This window comes from Phodopus roborovskii, unplaced genomic scaffold (assembly GCF_943737965.1).
Source record: "Phodopus roborovskii unplaced genomic scaffold, PHOROB, whole genome shotgun sequence".
Lineage (NCBI taxonomy): Eukaryota > Metazoa > Chordata > Mammalia > Rodentia > Cricetidae > Phodopus > Phodopus roborovskii.
The window spans coordinates 1,730,517-1,751,501 of record NW_026125264.1 but is presented as its reverse complement, the minus strand read 5'-3'; the positions used below and the strand labels follow the sequence as shown (position 1 = coordinate 1,751,501).

Sequence of the window (20,985 nt, the reverse complement as noted above, 5' to 3'; positions counted from 1 at the left end):
ATGGACAAAGGGATCTATCTAGTCACCATCCACACCTCAGTCAATATTTGGGGCCCTAAAGTGAGATTAAACTTTAAATAGAGAGTCAAGGATATGCACATCCAAGCAGTATTGGCCAAGGTGTGGTACCCACACTGGGCTTTAGTCTCATCCTGTAAGGAAGTCTGAGGAGTTGTTAGCCTCTCTTTTCAGGAGATAAGTTCCTCTTCTGGTGGCACCTTTTCCTTCTCCCAGAATAAGTCCTTTTTGGGGGGGAATTTCCATTTCTTTGGAGTTCATTGACTCAATGCTCTGATAGTCAGATTTTAAGACACGAATGTTTCTTTACAATCTCTTAATTTCCAACATGATGGTTCCAGTTACTCAAACCACAACAGAGTAATCAAACACCGTTGTTTCTTTATGTGCTTTAAATCCTTTCCCGATAGTTCCCAACACAAATTACAGAATTCAGGCTTCCCTGTCACACTGGCAGGTCCCCAAATAGTTCAAAAGAACACCAATGAGTCAAAGAGTCCCCCTGTCCCCAAGAAAGGAAACCGCCTTCTTGTCAGACAAATGACAGAATTAAAGTTTGTTCATAAAGAACCAAAGGAGCCTCAAAAATGATAAGGGAGGTGTATGTCAGAGTGTGGTTTTATTCATGGGAGTAAAGTGCCCTTGAGGCCAAGAAAGGATGCCACATATCCTGGAGCAGTTCTGAATGCCCTGATGTGGGCATTGGGAACTGAACTCCGATCTTCTGCTAGAGAAATATGTGCTCTTAACTGCTGAGCCCTTTTCAGCCCTCCAAAGATGATACAGAGTGGGGAGAACAGGGCTGAGGTGTACAGATCAAGAGAATTTACCAAGGTTCTGACCAAGGTTTAGAGTTCAAGCACTCATGTCTCTTCCCACCGGACATGGTGGAATGCAGTTAAGAAATGAAAAGGTAAGGAACATCCTCCCAAATAAGCTGATGCTAGAAGCTCTATGGGACTGTCAGTCTGTGTTTGGGGTCCTGAAGTGACACTGAAGTTTAAACAGAGGACCAAGGCTATGAACATCTAAGAAATCTTCCCATCTGGGGTCAACTTGCTGACTGGCTAAAGCCCCAAAGAAGTCTTTTCCCCTGGCTTGGCTCACAAAAGTCTGTAGCCACACTTACAGAACAAAAATGTGGAATCCAGCAGCCATGAGAACTAAGTGGGCTGTGTGTACAGCAAGTCAAGAGATAAGTGCTGGTATAGAGCAGAAGATATTTAATCATTACAGGTTCATTGAGAAGAAGGTGACACATGCCTTTAATCCTAGCACTAGGAGGCTAGCCTGATCTACAGAGCAATTTCCAGGACAGCCAGAGCTGTTACACAGAGAAACACCTTAAAACCCTGTCTTAAAAAAACCAAAAAAAAAAAAAAAAAAAAACCAAAACAAACCAAAACAAACAAACAAAAAAAAAAAAAAAAAAGAAAAGAAAAAGAAAAACAGGAGTATAGTGACCCCCCAAGTCTTCTAGGTATACTGACCTGGGCTTTAGATTTAAGTAAAGGAAGAATTGAAGTGGTGTTTTTTTGTGCTGTTAAAAAACTGTGATCAAAACAACTTAGAAAGAAAGGGATTTACTTGGCTTATACTGTTAGCTCACAATACATCATTGAGAGAACTCTGGGCAGGAAGTACTGATGGAGAAATACTGTTTGCTGGCTTGCTCACTAACCTCCTTATGTAGCCTATGGATGGTGCCAAGTAGAGTGGGCTAGGCCTTCTGCATCAATTGATAATCAAGACACCTGTCCCAGAGACATTCCCACAGGCTAATCCGATAAAGACAATTATTCAACTTAGATTTCACGCCCCAGGTGATTCTAGACTTTATCAAGTTGACAGTTAATGCTAACTATGGCATGGGGCATGAGGCAAGGGGTATGTATGCACAGCTGAGCAGTCCTGGTCAAGATGTGGTCTGGTTGACCATTGTCTCAGCTCTTGTTCTGACAGCTGATCTGGTCAAAGTTTATCTGCCACCACTTGAAGTGATCTGGCTGGTTCTCACAAGATGATAATTTCTGCTCCAGGGTATGGGCTTATCTTTACAGATAATTGCCCTTACCCAGCAGGTGGACTATTCCCTAAGACTTTCCTCTTAAATCCAAAGTAACTTGTGAGCCCAAGTGAATGATGAAGCATTTTAGCAAAAGCAGTATCTAAGTGCCGGTTACAGGGGCCACCGTGGCACCAAATATGTCCTCTTGGCCGTGTCTTTGCTTTGCTATATCCACTCGCCTAGTCTGTAAAAGAGACTAATGGGGTACTTGCCATGCGTTTGCCCCTCAGCTTCCTTGGCATTTTGGGCCTGAGGTGCTTCATAGCCCCTTCTTCCCAGCATTTGCCATCATCCCTGCCAAGACCACATGTTCAGGACCTTCTGAATTGTATTGGATGCATGTCTAACCCCACTGTTCCATGCTCATGCTCCTCCTGCCCAGGTGGGTGAAATCTGCTCTCTTCTCTCCCCCTCCAGGATCACTGAGGCTACCTCTTCCTTCATCTGGCTCAGTCCCTCACAGGATTAATACAGTCAAGGTGGTAGGCCCAGGACAGATGAGTGTAAGTCATGTGTGTCTTACAAAGAATTTTAACTAATTTTAAAAGTTGAACAAGTTGCCAGCATATTAAACTCAAGAGTTCCAGTCCCTCCTCTTGTTCTTAGAGCTTTAAACTAGACCTTGCTTCAGAGGCTGCAGACACAGCTTTGATCAAACCAACCTTGTCAAAAGGACCTTGTCAAAAGTTGCTTGTATAAGCTTGTATAAGCTTGTATAAGCAACTCCATTTTTTACACTAGAATATAAGCCCCTGCTTCTCTTGAAAATGCAAAATGAGAGCAGAATGGTCCCTTTCCTCATCTGGCAACAGTAAGGGTATGCCCTAATGATGGGAGATGTTATTCTGTATATGTTTCTCTTATTGGCTGATGAATAAAACACTGATTGGCCAGGCAGGAAGATAGGTGGGGCTAGAAGATGAGGAGAATTCTGGGAAGGGTAGGCAGAGAGGAGTCGTCATGTGAACCTGGGAAGAGAGGACATGAATCAGGTGTTCTCTGGTAAGATAAGACCATGTAGAAATAGATAGATTAGTAGTTATGGGTTAATAATTAAGACAGAGCTAGCCAATAAGAAGTCTGAGCCACCAGCCAACAGTTTCATAATTAACATAGCATCTCTGTGTTCATTTGGGGCAAGGTGACTGTGGAACTGGGCGGGAAATCCCGTAACACCTTAATGCTTCCCTTTCTTTATGTGGGCAGCTTGCCATCTCCTTAATTTAATTTTATCATGGCCAATGCTCTTTCCTCATGGCCTCTACTTCCTCACTATGTGGAGTTTGAAGGGCAAGGAGGGAAGGAGAAGAAAAAGGAGAGAACAGAAGCCATGTTTTTCTAATGGCATAGCCACAGAATCACAATGTAATTTATATGTGCTCCATTCTTTGAGACAATCAACAACCCCCACCTCTCTTAGGAGTAGGGAACAGAGCATCTGGCTCTTGGAGGAAGAAGCATCAGTGATGCTGTAAGCACACACAAAGGAGAAGATGACTACCAGGTGACCGTCTCTGAAAAGCTCAACCTACTTCAGTATCCCTCCTCACCCTCTGGCCCAAGAAGCTATGAATGAATTCAATAACATCTTTTGTGTCCTAGCTCTATCATTAGCCAATGAGGGACCCTGGCCAAGTCATTTTGCTTGGTCTTATGGCTGTTAGGATTTAATGCTGCTAAGTAGTGAATAAAAGGAACTTAGCATGAGAACCAGTGCAAATAAGGTCCTCAGTAAATGGTAGTCTGTGCCCATCCACTTCTGCCAAATCACCTGTTATAACATAGTTGGGTTTTAGGCCCAGCTTACCCAGATTTGGAGTTTTACTTTGACACTCACTCACAAGCTGTGTGACGTTGGTTAGGCCAGCCTCCTACGCTTCATTTCTTCCCTGAATTCTGTCTTAAAAGGACATGATAAACTGTCATATAATAAAGTTGAGGGGGGAAAATCTTCCCAGTTTTAACTATTGTGCAGAGGAGCTCACTGCCTAATAAAGTCTCCCTCCACACCCAGTGCCAGGAACAGTCATGGAAAGAAAGTAGGAAGCTGCCGTTTTTACAGACAGGGAAACTGAGGCTTGGCTCATCCACATAGATAGTGATGGTGAGAATTGCCCAAGACCTCAGGACTCTGGGGTCACACTGATCAGTGTTACCTAATTCATCGACTGTTGTCTCCACAGGTGTTTGCAATGAACACGAGATTCTTGTGGATATTCTTCTTCCTTGGCTGCCTGTTTAACCAGAGCCACGTTTCATCAGAAGATTTCAGCCATGGATTAGGTAAGCCCCCTCATCCTTCTTAGAAGTTCTGTCCAAGGAAACCCCCAAAGGGTTTAACTGACATTTCCCCTTGTATCTGACTCATCAGAATAACAAGATCTTTCAGTGTCTCTGCAAGCTTCTGGAGGTACTGTACCCTCTCTTAGAGACATCTTGTCATGTTTGGACCATATCTTATCATCCAGATCACTTATCTAATGTAAACGACTTTCTTCCCATTACTGATTGTCTCAGCATAGTCTTCCATTTTTACACCCACTTCCAGGTAGGTCTTTTTGGCCTTCAACTCTAATAGTCTAAGTCTCATGAAACTTTGCCCTAAAGAACAAAAGCCTCAGCTCTGGCAGTCCCAAGATTCTAAGTTCTCCCACCTGCCACAATGTGCTCATTAAAGACATGAACAATGGTGAACAAAGAAGAAAGAGGGGATTTAATCGATACATTTCAAAAGGAACAAATAAAGGGGTTTAATGATCCCCCAAATTCATTTTTAGGGCTCCAACTTTAGAGTTCAGTAGAGTAGGGCTGGGGCAAGGAGCAAGAGGTCTGTATGATGAAGACTCAGGGTCAAGGCGTAGTCTAGTTGGTTATTGTCTCCATCCTGATTCTCCAGGGTGTTCTGGAGTTGTTACTGGTGTCATTCCTCTGGGAGAGTCATCTGGTTCTCACAAGACATCACTTCTGTTCTGTGTGTGACCTCCCACTCACAAAACGTTGTTCTCATCTGCAGGGGGTTTGTCTGTCTTTTGAGGCTTGCTCTTCCTGGAATCCAGATGTCTTGTCTGTTTAAGACAATGATCTATCCCTGTGCTTACAACCTTGCAGGGAAAAGAGCTAAATTAGGAGGACAGATGATTGATATGTCCAGGAGGCAGAAAGCAGGTGTCTAAACCAAAGTCAAAAGCCCAGATGCCAGGTCAGGCTTCTGTCCTGTAGGCTCAAGTGAGGCATCCATGCTTTTCAACAAAAGCAGTTCTTAAGTGTCTGATACAAGAACACAAGCAAGAGCTTAAGAAGATGCTTGGGGAGAATACAACACAGAGTTACAGTTCCAGGTCTTATGACCAACCCTTTGCAAACAACTCCTACCTTCAGGTCTACAGCCTGGTCTTATTATCTCCGAGGAGTTCTCACCTGGATTCACACTCCTGTTACAGACTTTTGTCTTAGGTCTAATTTTGATGTAAAGAATAGAACCTTTATCTGCTAGAAAAAATATATAGTTAGGAAAAATATTTATAAAAGGGGAGAGAATCTGTCCTATCTATCTCTTAAGTTCAGACATCCCCTGGGCCTCCTAGGTTGCTAAAGTGAGGATCTAGAAGTAGGAGATATACCTCAGTGCTTGCCCAGCAGTCACAAATCCCTGGGATTCATACCCAGCACTGAAGTAAAAGAATACATTGTGTGTGTGTACATGCGTGCCTGCATGCTCTAGCACCTGTGTGTGTGTGTGTGTGTGTGTGTGTGTGTGTGTGTGTGTGTGTGTAAATCAAGATCAAGAAAGGTATGAGCAACCAAATTAGTTACTCCCTCACTTTACTATAGATGCCCAGTGTGGTCCTCATGTATCTGACTTTTCATTGCCTTCTGGGCTCAGGTGCAACACCAAACCTAGGTTTTCCTTTTGCAAGAAACCTGGCCCCAGGGTATGGCCACAGCTGGCTCTGAGTTGAACACCTAATTTCCTGACCCCAGTGGGAGCTTGTACCCCAGGGCTCGACTATATGTCTCTGTCTCAGCAGACATAAAAAGTGAAGGCAGTGATGCATTGAACACAGAACTTCTAAATGATGGTGAAGGTGAATACATTAATCTTGGAGATGACAGTGAAAAACTAGCTTCTATAACTGCTACTTCATCTATCAAAGTCTCTGAAGCCACGCAGGACATCATGGATGAACTTGATCAACTCAAGATGAATGCTTCAGACTCCCTGGACACAAGTGACATCACCAGCCAAGTATCCTCTGGGCAGCTGAGTAAAAGAGTGTAAGCAGTCCTGGTCACTATAGCCACAAGTGCTCAAGAGAGTCCAGTCCTTCAGTGGTTGGTGTCATGAACTTACAGGCAGTGGCTCTGCTTATGATTCTCATGAAGGTCTGAGATGGCATCTCTGGGCTGAGTCATCTGGTGACCCAGGTTAATCTGGAGCAGGGTCAACAAATGGGACTTGGTTATCTGGTGATGTGGATCAGTCTGAGAAGTTTTAATAAGTGGCCCAACTGTGATAGGTCATGCTGGTTGTTGTGGTAAAGGTGATGTTGGATCAATTTTCTAGAAGGGTTGTTCAGTTTGGAGCAGGACCATTAAATATCCACTGTGGCTTTAGGTCATCTAAAGGTTTGGACAGAGAGTCAAGGGATGGTCAGTTTGTAGTTGGGTTTTCTGGGGATTGAGTCAGTCTGGAACAGGATTAATGAGAGTTGTACCTGGGTTTCAGTTCATTCAATGGCTATGACCAATCTTGACCATGACTATTTAGTAGTCATGGTTAGTTTGGGCTTAGGATATCTTTTGACTCTGGTCCCTCTGGTTCCAGGTTCCATAATGATTATGGTGAAATCTAAGGTGAGGTCATCCTTGTGTTAGAAATTAAAGCAGCTTCATTGAAAGGTGCTGACAGGAAATGTCCCTTGGATGAGTTTTATAAGGAGAGTTACAGGCTTGTCACCATAAGCAGCCATGATAAAACCCTGTTGTGGGAGATTATTTTGGAGAGAGAAAATATTATGGCCATAGGCAGCCATAATTTGGCTTTGAAGGGAGAGTCCTTTCTTTCAAAATGATAAGACAAAAGTATTTTCTGACTCTTAATAGGTTTTCAAGAGTAGGTGATCAAATTCCATATTATGTGATCTTGCCTGGCCTGTCTATGTGCCAGAGTCTGGAAGGTACTGATAAAAGTAAAGTTATTATTCAAGATTGTTCTTGATCTAAATATCAGGGAGTGTGGGCAGGCTTACAGTTTGTTTGAGGAAGAGAACTGAATATATAAGCAGTTCAGTATGCTTTCTTATGACCTTTGTCTGGAGAGAGCTGTAACCTACTACCTTAGATCAAGGCTTGGTGTCCCTAACTGCTGTGTTCTCACTGGGGAAGGACCACCTGAAGGCCTTGTTCACATGGGGACTCCACTGGATTATGCAGCAGCCTCCATCAGTTCAGCACAATTAATGCGAAGGCACCATAAAGAGATCTGGCAACCTCCTTAACCAATAGCTGTCAACACCTGTTCTCAACCAAGACATCCTGAGTCAGGAAGGATTGTTGAGCACTGTGATTCTCAACAACCAGAATCTTGTCACGGAGAGAGAAGAGCTACAGATGCTTCTCCTGGGTGGCAGCCTATCGTTTGGTATCAAAAACGAGCTCCTGGAGGCAGCAGGGACCAAGGCTGTGGAAGGCCTGGTTTGCAAGGGCTCCTTGGGTGGACTTTGTGGCCATGGGAGTCTCTCTGGCATGAATGATGTTCTGAAGAACATGAGTTCTGGGAATCTCAATAGCTGGTGAGTTTGAGTTCTCTAATAATAAAACAGTTCTCTAAAGCATTGATCAGAGAAGGTTCTAGGTATCTAAAAGACATCAGTCTGACTCTGTTTAAGAAGTTGGTACTGGGAAGTATCCACTTCCTCTTCCAAAGCCTCAGTCACTACCTAGTGTTTTTCTAACATGGTCCATCCCTTGGGTTTACGTGGGCTCGAATGAGCTCTGCTATATTATAAGTCACATCAGGAAACCATATTGCAGTTATCTCTTAGTTATCATATGTCCCCCAGTGAGCAAAAGAACCTCTTTGTTCCAAGCGAACCCCATAGTTACCAGCTGAGGCTTTCAATACGGTATCTGTGTTTTTCGTTTACTGTTTTAATCAACTACAAAGTCAGTTACTGGCTGATGCTTTCCTGGTCTAGGATTTATAGAAATGGGATTCATAATAGACATCAAGGTTAAGGAGGAACAGACATAGGACAGAAAGAAGGGAAGCCACTACAGCCTGGGTAGAGAGCTAAAGAGACCAAATTGGCTTTTCTGCTTTACTTCACTCTTCCTCTTCTGTAGGCTTAATGTCACTCGCTTCGATATTGTCCAGTTGTCATGGAAGGTCTTTGCTTCATCCAGTCTCGAACTTAAACTTCAGACCAGGTTGACTATCAACTTTTCAGGGTGAGCAATATGAAGAATGTTATGGTTTGAATCTGAACTACCCTCCACAGGCTCATTCTCTGAACTCTGGTGCTGTTTTGGGGTGCTGTGGAGACTTTAGGAGCCTTGGATGGCTGAAGTGTGACACTAGAATCAGGCCTTGAAAGACCACACAGCCTGTCATTGAGCTCTGGAAGCCTGGAATATTTGATCCATAGTGATGTGAAGTAACTAATACAATGAGCAGAGGAAATTCCTAGAGCTAGCGAGTAGTTTTATTGGTGATTTTTTTATTGGTGATTTTTTTCTTTCAACAGACAAGATGGCCTTTTGTTTTTCTAGCATTTAACCAAGATCTTTATCTTGATACTGTCTGCATAAGTATACAGTTTCTTAGGATGGCAGTGATGGCAGGGCAGGAATGGAAATTTTTTTTCTTTTTTGCCACATTCTGAGGCTGTGTTGAAACAAACTTGGGGAGAAAATTAAAATACAAAAGAAAACAGCTACCAGTCTTACAGCAGAGAGGTAGTGAGTTGTCTTTAAGATCTCAGTTGGTGTCTTTTTCAGTTCTTTTCCCACAACCATCCTGAAGGTAATACATGCTCCATGCCACATATACACCAAGGTACTTGTGAGCATGGTACTTGTGAACCGAACATCAGGATTGTTCACTATGTCACTCTTTTAAACTACCCCATGATTGGTGATTGATACAAATAACAAATCTGCCAATTCTCTGATTATTAGAAAGTCCACGAGTACAACTCATAACTTGCTATTGATTTATTTGTTGTGCTGGGTGTTAAATACAGGATCTCACATGTACCAGGCAGTCAGTCATTTGGTTACTGAGATATATCACCACCGTGTAATGTATAGCCTTTGATAAATATTACTAAATTACCTTACAGAGACCTGGCAACGGTGATAAAATGTATCTACCATTCTTGAGTACTTCACACAGTCTAGCAATTTCCTTTGAGGGCTCTTCTCAGTCCCTATTGTAGGCTTCTAAGGGAAGGAGTTATTACATCCATTTTACCCAACAGTTGGCAGAATCTCAGAGAAATTCAATAAGATTACACATGAAGACAGGGAGAGAGCTCAGTTGGAAAAGTGCCTGTGATATAAGTTTGACAATGTGAATTCAGATCTGGTTCAGGATCTGTGCCTGTCATGCCAGTGTTGGTGAGGACAGAGGGATCCCTGAAGCTCACTGGCTGGTGAGCCTATCCAAATAGATGAGCTTCAGGCATATACCATCACACACACACACACACACACACACACACACACACACACACACTGCACATGGGTGGTAGTGGGCATACTATAACTCTAGAAGGAGATACTAATACTGGTGATATTCATGAATTCAGCAACACTACGGGTGGACAGGGCAGGCAGAGGTCAACCTATCACTATCACTTTTTATCTTTGAGCCTTGAGCTGTGAATAAGCATCACACATTCCAATACACTATTTTATTGACTTTATATATACATGCATATATATAAAACAAATTATGAGTATATCTAGAAAATCAGGAATACTTTTTGATGTATGTGTATCAGTTACCTCTCACCCACAAGTACCTACACCTATTTACAAATTATAGTGAAACCTTTAGAATGTTCACAGGCATGAATGCATGCAGCTTCTAACAGCCCTTTCCCATGCACCCAGGATGCTTTCATTTCTCAATGGCTCCACAGTAGACGTGAACATTGTGGTGCCCTTGGATTTGCACCAGATTGAGCCCGGCCAACTCTCATTTTCTGTGAAGAGCTGCCAGGCAGTATCCACTGGGATCCAAGTGAATACAGGGTAGGTACAAACCCAGGAGAACTGGGCACCACCAAACTGGGCATGGGATGATGCTGTGCACAGAGTAGTCCCCAGTCTCCTTGAGATCTGATCAAGATGACAGAAAACTATGCCACCAGTGTTCCCTATTTCTAATGCCCTCCTTCTAGTCAAGCTTCTGTCTTAAAGAGCTTGAAATCCCAAGCAGATGGGGATACTTTCAGGACAGAAGCACAGACCTTCATGGCAGCACCCACTTGTGGAGGATATTGGGTGCTCCTGTTTCCAAACTCTCATGGAAAGATCCTGGGTAGGAGCTTTGTAGCATCACATTTCATGCTGGCCTGACATCTCCTGATGTGCCTGTATGAGCTCTTTAGGGAAGAAGTTGCCTTACATTCATCATTCATTTGTCCAGCACATATTGAGCTAATACATACTGTTGCTCCTGGAGATACACTGGGGAACAAGACCATGGGAGATAATGTGAGTGAAAATAAATGGAGAATGAATGGAAAGCTGGTTTGATGAGAAGTGGATGGATAGATGGATGGAAGGAAAGAAAGTGAGTGCATACGTGCATGGATGGATGAGCATGGATGGATTCAGGAGTAGATTAAAGAAAGAGTAGAAAATGACATGTTAAAAGACATTAGTGGTCTACCTGAGAGGTCTAAGCTAGGTTCATTGGAGGGGGAGGGTCCTGAAAAATGCAAACTTACTTGATACAACATAGTGGTTTTCAACTTTCCTAATGCTTTGACCCTTTAATACAGTTCCTCATGTTGTGATGACCCCCAACCATAAAATTATTATTATTACTACTTCATAGCTATAATTTTGCCACTGTTATGAATCATAACGTAAATACCTGATATGCAGGATATCTGATATGCAACCCCCTGAAACTATTGTTCAACTGCTAAAGGGGTCACAGCATGCAGGTTGAGAACTGCTGATTTAACGACAGAGACATAACCATTATTCAGATTGTATAGCAGAGTACTTCAAGGCCCTTAGTGGTGATGATCATTGCCAATGATTCCTTTTCCCTTCCTCAGCACATTCTCCAAAATGATGGAATCGATGATGAAATGGTCCTTGAACATTTCTTTGCCCAATATAGTAAGTCTGACAACATGGCCCTGGCAGACCCTGCACATGAGCTGTGGAGAAACCTCTGTGGCTAGGGGGTCAGAGGACTAGCCTATGTGGGCAGAGGACAGCTTCATCCTTGAGCTGTGCAGAGTCTCTTTCCTGTCCTTTATCAAGGCCCCTGCTTCTGAAGAAGGGACAGAGAAAGAGACAGTGGTTGAGGGATGACAGTAGCAGGCAGTTTAGGCCTATGATAGAGGGAGATTGTGATATGTTTATGATAGACTTTCTCCATCTTATGTGAAAGACTTGACCTGCCACATTTCTTAGATTATGAAGGATTCAGCATGTATATACTGGTCAGGTAGGTACAGGTACTGTCTTAGCATGGCCTCTGATCCTTTGTATTGCAGTTGTGCCCAGTGGTCCGATTCTGGTTCTACATCATCAACCAACAGTTGACAATTCTGAAAAGTAAGTAGAGCTGTTGCCTGTACACTGCTGCAGTTGTATCAACTGCTGCAGTAGCCACCATACCTACTCCTACACAGCTGCCAGAGAGACCCTATTGAGTCACAACTCAGATCCTTCATCTCCTGGGAGGATCAATTGCAGACCTCAGGGCATGTTGTCAAGGTATTTCCTGAAGCTAAGTCCCCAGTGTTCTCGTCCTCCTTTAGTGGAGTACCTAAGTCACCTCCATATACTCCACAAGGTTTGGTGACACAATGGCTGAGCTCTGCAGGATTTCTCACTCCAGCTAGCTATGCTTGAAATATTCCTTCATCTTCCAGTATAATCACAATGTTTGGTTCATCTCAAAGCCTTTAAAGCTCTCTCCCAGCAGAGCCTCCTCCTCAGGACCCTGCAGCCCTTGGGTGCTTCCCCCACTACTCACTGCATTGTGTGAAAGGTTTATATCCTGGCTATCTCTTCTAGAAGCCTGGAGCTCCGGAAGGGAGACTCGGTTACATTTGCCCTTCCATCTGTCTCACAGTTCAGATTGGATACAGAGTAGACCTCCCCACAAATAAACTCCACTGGTCTATGAAATGGAAAAGGAAGGAGGGGATGTGGTGGACATGAGTGAGTGGGAAAGCAAAAATGTGGAATGAGAGAGAAAATGATGGGGAGATGATGGAGGAGTAATGGACACTTAGAAGGAGGAGAGGATGGGGTTGAAGTGGATAGTAGAAGTCAGGAGTGATGGAGGGATACAAAGATAGACAAATGGGCATGGAGGAAAAAGGAAAAACAGAAGAATTTGAGGAAAGGAGGAAGGAAGGATTGATGGACAAAAAGAAACAGTGTTGCAGTGTGAATGTGTGATTTATCGATGATGGATAAGTGATGACTGGAGAGAAGGGTCTATTAGCAGCTGTGTAGAAAGACAAGAGGAGGTGACATGGACTATGATCAAGTCAAGGGAAAAAGTAAGCTACTTAGATGGGTAAAGGGCAAGTACTGTAATAGGGAGGGAAGGAGTCTGGTGGGCCTGGAAAAGGAGAGGTCTACTGCAGGAGAGGTAGGTTACCATTTGTAGGCTGAGAGCACTAACTACCCTTACTGGATGATGGTGGGATTCTGTGTCTTCACTCTATACTTAATAGTTGGGGAATAATGTCGCTTCTAGACACACCTGCTTGTGACAGGAATGAACAAGGGAGTTTTATGAGCCTCTGTTTCCATCAGTTGAAATGCATCCTGTCTTCTATGTGCTTTTCATTGTTTTGTTTCTCTTTCCATCAGATATTGCCTCACTCGGGATGTTAGGGGACAACAACTTGCCCAGTACCCCACAGCCCATGTTGTATGAACGCTCTTATCACATGGACTTTAAGGTATGAACAGCCAGTTCCTTTTGAGGACTCAGAGGAGCTAGGTCTCCCCACCTGAGATCTCTTTGGCTTGGATATGAACTTTGATTTTGAATGACTGTGCAGCCATGAGCACCATGCCCTCGCCTCTGGACCCAGTTTTCTTGTGTCAGGTAGGGTGATTTTCATAGTCACACATAGTTATCTCGAATGTCTCTTCCAGGATACATGTTTCCCTATGTCATAGCCTACCTGGAGTTGGTCTCTTCTATTCAATGGGATAGCATAGTTTAACTGGCAAGTTTTATAATGTCTTACTGGTCCATTAAATAACACGTACTTGATTTGATAGTGTTCAGTACTGTGAATATTATTTTCACAGTAGGATCTCAGGAAACGATTGGCTTATTCTGTTTTACCATTGATTTAAAAAATATTTAAACAACCAATCAAATTTATTTCTTGGCACTTTGTACACAGAGCCTTCAGGGTGCTGGGGCATCTGTCCTGGTGGCCTTGACTATATCCTCCCTACCCTAGCTCTTTCCAGGCTGGGAACTTGGGGAAGTTCTTAGATTATTCCACAAGGTGGGATCTTGGGGCCAAAAGTTCACTTCCTCTCAGCCCTCAGCTATCCAAGGTCAGAGTCTGGAGTTCAGAATTTAGGAACAGTGTTGTGATTGTTCACTGTTTGACCTGGGAAAATCATTCTCATCTTCAAGCCTCCTTTCCCTGTCTGCTATCCCCGTGCTGCCAAGTTGGTGTCAGGGTTACATGGAACACAGAGGTTGGCATGTAGTAAGTACATACTTATTGTGAATTTTTGTTTTTCCAGGACAAACCCTTCCCAGCCTCTTTCATCAACTGGCTTATTAAAAGTAAGTTTTCCCCCCCTTAAACCCATTCCAGAATTCCCCAATCTCACCTCTTTCTTCAGTGTTGAACATTCTGTGGGAAGAATACTGAAAACAGATATAAAATCATGGAGCCACAGAACCAGGGCGTGGATCAACCTCACTGAAGCCAGGCTCCTGGAAATTCAGCTCTACCGTATTATAGGGGGCTTCTTCTTGAAGCAGCCGTCTGTAAGAACCAGCCAAAGGCATGTGCTTGAGAAGGGGTAGGACACTAAATGGCCTTTCAGTTTATACAGTGGGCATGACTTACAGTTCTGACAACTCTTTGGAATATCTGAAGCTGGTGCTGGATACATCAAGACAAGTGGCATTCTAGTAAGATGTGTCAACCACATTTTAAACAGGTGCTGGGGGAAAAGCCACACAGAGCCCTGACCCTGAACCCTGATTAGTTGTGCCTCTGCACCTGACTCTCCTCTCTTGTGTGAGAAATAAACTCCAAAGCCATTTCCCCTGTGTATAAGATTCCCTTTGGGGTCTGCCTAGGGACAGGTAGAAGGCCAAGATAACGTGCATCTTAGCTACTCTTCCTGTTGTTGTGATAAAATATCCTGACAAATATAACTTAAGGGAGAAAGGGTTTATTTAGGCTCAAGCTTCACAGTGATCTTCCACCATGATGGGAAGTCACAGAAGCAGTACCCTGTCACATTACATGCTGGTGCTTGGCTAGCCTTTTCATGTAGGCCAAAGAATGGTGCCAGCCATAGCAAGGGGTTCCTCTCACTTCAATTAACAACCAAGACAACCCCATACAGGCACGACTAGACTGGATGGTTGTAAATTCTTTTGAGTTGACAGTTAACACTATCACCACACTTTTTGAATCCAGGAGGTTCCAAGTCCTGCCTTCGGAGGCAGAAAAGTTCCAAGACCTGGCTGATGGCCAGCCATAAGTAAGCATGCTAGGCCTATGGTTCTACACTACTGAAGCCTGAGAATAAGGATAGCACCTGCCTATTTGGGTGGCCATGAAAAAAATGCAGGAAAAACCTAACTTCAGATCTTGGGCAATGCAGCAAACTGCTTCCAGAGCCAGATTGTCTAACCCACCAGGAAAGGGAAGGGATGAAGCGAAGGTGAGAAAGGGGAGTCTCAGAGGCTGAGAGGGGGGCCACAGGTTCAGATGGTGAGCCTTGGGTGCCGTGAGACCATGCACCACTTTCCTACCCCTCACCGACAGGCCCTGAATGAGCAGAGAGGGGACAGTGCATGTATACCAGCTGCCTTTTTCCCTGACCAGGAAGAACAAGGGTGTCTAGCTTCCTGGACTGGCCAGGGCTAGTCAGTTCTCAGACAGGCCACTAGGGGGAAGGCATAATACTGCTAACACATGTTTCTCAGATTACAACTAAATTTATGGGCTGGAGTTAGAATTCCTAGTGTGCAATCCCAGGTCTTCAGAGAGTAGAATATTTAATTTCACTCTGCCCCATTCTCTTCACTGAGGACTAATAATAGAAATAATGCATTCACTTTTATTCTCACCAGCCAGAGCATTTGTCATTAGCACATTGATTGTAAAATGTGGAGGGTTCATAACAACATCCCCACTCAGGTGCTTTGACCATGCTAACCCCCTGCTCTCCTTTCCTTCCCTTTTTACTTTTACATCATATACATGGACACACACACACACACACACACACACACACACACACCTCTGACAGATTAAATATTATTAAGAATAATTTATCACAGGGTAATGGAAAACTTTAAAGTGTTCGCACAGCAAAGGGAAAGATCACCAGAGTGAAGAGACAACAGACAGGATGGGAGAGTATGTTTGCAAGCTTTGCCTCCAACAAAGGATTAATGTTGATAATGTAGAAAGAACTAAAAAAAATTAATCCTTCCAAAAAAAATCTTTCAATCACTAAATGAGCAAAATTATTGAATGAACAGTTCTCAAAAGAATAAATACAGAGGTAATCCTTTAGGGTGAATCTGGCACCTTTTTATAGAGTGGCTGATGAGGAGACTCCCGTACTCATCTGAGAAGAATGACCATGTTAGTTGAGTGGCGTGAAGCAGGATGGTTCAGTGGGGCCGTGGAAGACAGAGAGAAACACTCCACTTAGCAAACTGATGGACGACAGGGATTGCCAATGAGGCTGATAAGTTTCCAATTTGATGGGCAGCCAGATAGTGAGACAGACACACCCGCATAGTCAGGAGTGAAAGCCAGCAGCAAGCAGGAGGTGTCTGCTAACAAGTGAACCTACCACCTCACTTGAATATGTTCTAAATTAGAAACGATGGTCAGCTCTACTGTGTCCTCACCACTACAGAACAGTTCCTTTCTCTGTCCTATTGCCTTTTCTGGTCTCTGTGCACAATCATATCCGTCTTAAAAATCCTAAACTGAATGGCCAGTATTATGTTTCTGTTGATATTAAATGGAGATAGCATGGAGAAGTTCTGGTTCTGTGGAAACACCCTCCTTTGTTAGTGGTACACCCCTTCACCTTGTAGCCTTTAGATTTCAGTAAGTTGTTTTGTTCTTATTGTCTCAACAACACAAAAGACACAACAGCATAATAACCCTTGCAAACTTTCATTTGAAAACTTTAGTGTTATTTACTTAGTACTGTAAAAGGACAATTTTATAGCTTTTGCTGTATACAGCTGTTATATGTGGGGTAATGCATCTTTAAGAAGGGGTAAAGTATTCTTTATAAAACGAGTCTCAGATAGTTTCCCCTTCAAATCAAGTGTCTTGTTGTTTAAATAAATTTTATTTTGTTTAACATGGAAGAAAGGTAAGTACAAATAGCCAATATGTATTTGGAGGAAAATGTTTAGTATAGTTAGCTGTCAGAGAAATGGTCAAATCAAAATCACACCAAGCCTGCAACATACCCTAGTCAGATATAGCTGTGATGAAGAAAAGAAATGACAACAAATGGTAGCAAGGATGTACTGAAAGCAGAGCCCCTCTCTATCTATAACATCTATATCTATATCTCTTTATATATACATATACATATATAATATAAAATATATGATATATAATATTATTTTTAAAATAATGTGTGGTCAAAAATTAGGTGACTATAGCAATGTGGGTTCATGTCTTTGTTATCTATTCTATTCCATCGGTCTACATTTCTGGTTTTATGCCAGCATCATGTTTTTGTTACTATGGTTCTGTTATATAGTTTGAGGTCAGACACTGAGATACCTCTAGAATTGTCTTTTACTCACGATCACTTTGGCCATGAGTCACTTTATTCAGTACTTAAAGCTACCCCAGCAGGTAGATGTTGCTATTCTTAGATTACAAATCAGGAAACCGAGACTCAGAGAGATTAACTGCCCTGTCCACTTCCACACAGCCAGAAGGAAGGAGAGCTGGGGCAAACCCAGGTGGTCTTCAGCTGGAGGAAGTGTGAGGGATGCCCTGTTGTGTCCTAGTAGAGTGTCCCCAGCTGCTTTGGCTTCCGTCCCCCCACTACTATCAGTGGTTTGGACATAAAGTGGGACTCCTTTATCACTCTCTGGCTCTCTGACTCTGCTCTGAGGAAAATGCACTGTGGCAGCCAAGAGACCACACCCTGAGGTCCCTGCCCTGAAGGAGCAACTTAAGTGAAGTCTCTCCACCAGAGTGAAGCTGACAAACTGCTCTTTTGAGGATAGCAGAGCCATGCTTGGTAAGCAGACAACAGCATTTGCTTTTTCAACCTTCTCTTGCCAGGACTCTCTTTGTAAATTACTCCAGACACCCTGTCGGCCTGAGGGGGACTCCCGAAGCCAGACAACTGTGCAAGAACAGAGAAGGGGCAAGTGGAGTCAGCCTCCAGGTCTCCAAGCCCAGACATGAAGGCTCAGCACCCAGGGATCTCCCAGGGAAGGCTCCTGGGAACCCCTCTACTGTGACACGTTTTCTTCCTGCAGGTCACACTTGACAAGACTTTACTTATGAGGATCTGTCATGGTATCATGCACAGCATTAATAAAGTATCATATTGTGAACAGAAAATTAAATAGAGCTGTTCCCTTCCCTGTGTGCTGCTGCTAAGAATATAGCAGTGTCTCTCAATTCAGGAAGAATAAAGGTCACCCTGGTCATGTGTCCTCCAGCTTCCTCCTCCCTCCGTCCCCAGTTCAACCAAGCTCCCGGCTGGTTGACCATCCACACAAACCACCTGGGAGCTTACTTACTACAGCTGTGGGCAGAGGCCCAGAGCACACCTACTTCCACACCTGTGTGGTTCCTGTTGCCTGTCCTGCAGACAGGCCCCCAGTGGGTCTTCCATACACAACATGTAGAGAAAGGCAGTATATGGGAACACCCACATCCTGGCCATTTTAACCTGTAGCTCTTTTCTCTACTATTCCTTCACTCCCCCCCTGCCACAGCTGTCTCTGCACAATGCCTTCATATTGAACCACAGGCGTTCTCTTCACCCTGATTGCTACGTTTAGTTTAGAGTTTAGCATGTGATCCTGACAGGGATGGTGGGAATGAGTTCTAGAAAGCGTGAATGGATATCATGGGAGAGATAGATGTTGGCTTTCTGCTGTGGTCACTAAGTTACTGGTGGCCATGTCTACCATGCCCTCAGGCAAAGACAGCTTGAAGTCAGGGCAGAAGAAGCCAGAGCCCAGCCACAGAGAAAACATTGTCTTGAAGATTTCCCTTGAATGCCCGGAATCTATAATATTTCAAAGACTTCCTTTGGTCCGTAAGTCATTTGTGATTGTGTTTTCTACTTTACAAGTAACCCAAGGAGCCTGACAAATGCAAGTGGCAAACATATTCCAGATCATTCATTCTGTGTAAGGTGTAGTGGGAAATGAGAGAGGACTGAAAGGCAGAGCTGGCTCTCTCTCTCTCTCTCTCTCTCTCTCTCTCTCTCTCTCTCTCTCTCTCTCTCTCTTTCTCTCTCTGTAGCAGAGAGTGAGGTGTCTGCACAAGAAGTGCTATAAAGGACAGAGAGGACGTGCAGATGTGACATGTGACATCCTCAGGCCTTGCTCTGGTGCCAGGAGGAACTGATGCAGAAAGAGTGAGAGGTCATTTCCTGGAGGCTGTCACTGTCTTCAAACTTGTTCCCTCCTCCATGCGAAGTGATTGCCAGGGTGCCTGCTGCCTCCCTCCCTGGGAATGGACACATGCTTTCTGCAGATGGAATGGAAGCCTTGGGGTGGTTGAATGAAGGTCCATAGGAGGGAGGGCTCTGGGTCTCATCTCCAGTTCCCATCAATCCAGTCATCTCATCAACCTATTCAGTAGTTTTTTCTTTCCACTTTTTTACCAAGAATGGTGTTTATTGGGTCTCACCAGAAGTCAGTCCAAGGCTGATGGCTGTGTACATAAAGAGGGCAGAATGAGGGTCCCCAGGCTGAAGGAGTCTCAGGCTTGCAGGAAGAAAGACAAGCACACATTCCTTCAACCAACTATGTCTTGAAAAAGAAATATATTTGTAGGCAGAGCTTTTTTTGTTGGAATGGTGATCAGCTGTGTTCTGCCAGCCACTTTCCAAATAAGCACTCAGAGACTTATTATAAATGCTCACCCAAATGCTTAGGCTTGTTACAAGCTATATCTTATAACTTAAATTAACCAATTTTTATTAATTTACATTCTGCCACATGCACTTCCTGTTTCTTCTGGCTCATGACTCCTCTTACTCTGTCTTCTTCCCAGCATTCTTTCTGCTCCTAAAATCCTGCCTATTCATCAGCCAATCAGCCTCTTATTAACATTTCCATAATATACAAAAGGATTATTCCAACAGCATTTCCCCTTTTTGTCTAAACAAAAAGGGAGGTTTTAGCTTTAAAATAATAAAATTACATACAATAGATGCAGTTTTCCTCCCTGTGGAGTGGGGGTGGGGAATGGGATGGGAAGTTGATGGGGGGCATGGGAGGGAGGGAGACAGGGAGGGAGGGGGAGGGAACTGGTATAAGAGCAAAAAAAATTAAAATAAAAAAAATTTCAATAAAAAAATAAAATAAAAGAAGCAGTTATCAAGTAAGAATTTTTATTTGACAAATTTAGAGAAAATATTCTATTATTAATCTTTGTGAGTCAAAAGTTTATACCTAATTTACCTTTTTACCATAACTAAGGAAACCTTTCAATCTAATTATTTAGTCTTTAACTTCATCAAAGTTACCTAGTGACAGGGACATCTGGACAGACACTCAAGAGTTCTTCTGTAACATTTGGGCATCCAACTTTGACTTACAAGCCTAGTAGATATGACAGACATTTTTGAGAAGCAGGGAATTTTGAAGTACTCCTACCTTGTCTTGACAAAGTTTGCATCCTGCTGGTCCAGTTTGGACAGTATACGGTCAGCAATTGAGGCAAGGACAGTTTCTCTGTCTAAATGGCTAGCTTTTGCCAGAAACTCCATATGGACTTTCTTTGATTCCCATCATCCTCTTTTGAAGCAAATTGCTGCTGTCAGAAGCAGACATGTCTCATCATGAAAAGCCTTAGGTTATTAAAGTTATTAAATGCTATATTCTGTAGGTTTTTGAAGTGTTTGAAGTCTATCTATCATCTATCTATCATCTATCTATCTATCTATCTATCTATCTATCTATCTATCATCTATCTACCTACCTACCTATCTATTCTGTTTAACCTTAAATATACTTAATATGACTACAAACTTGATTGTTACAAGTTATTAACTACTAACTATATTTCTTAATTATACATTACATTTTTAAATGAGCTGCGTAAACACAATACCCCAAAGAAGAGTAGAAAAATACATAGAGTATAACAAAATTAAGTTTAACTTTGTATGAATATACTAAAATCCATACCAATGTGAAATATTTTGTGATTAATAGTTATTGTCTGGAT

The 20,985-nt window shown here is 43.0% G+C and overlaps 1 protein-coding gene across 1 annotated transcript; it reads left to right on the top strand.

The window, feature by feature from the left end:
* LOC127228974 (BPI fold-containing family B member 3) lies at positions 1–14,134 on the top strand. Its single transcript, XM_051194051.1, has 10 exons — positions 1–60; positions 4,270–4,369; positions 6,112–6,332; positions 7,592–7,878; positions 8,432–8,536; positions 10,205–10,345; positions 11,386–11,449; positions 11,833–11,893; positions 13,169–13,260; positions 14,072–14,134. Exons 1-10 carry the CDS (start codon positions 1–3, stop codon positions 14,132–14,134), a joined length of 1,194 nt encoding a protein of 397 aa, XP_051050008.1.
* Positions 14,135–20,985: the final 6,851 nt, after the last annotated feature.

Bases quoted from the DNA above. Each gene is read 5' to 3' on its own strand.
- LOC127228974 (XM_051194051.1), top strand. From the start codon at position 1: ATGGACAAAGGGATCTATCTAGTCACCATCCACACCTCAGTCAATATT. The intron at 11,450-11,832 runs GTAAGTCTGACA...TTTGTATTGCAG, and splicing joins ACATTTCTTTGCCCAATATA to TTGTGCCCAGTGGTCCGATT. The intron at 11,894-13,168 runs GTAAGTAGAGCT...TCTTTCCATCAG, and splicing joins ACAGTTGACAATTCTGAAAA to ATATTGCCTCACTCGGGATG.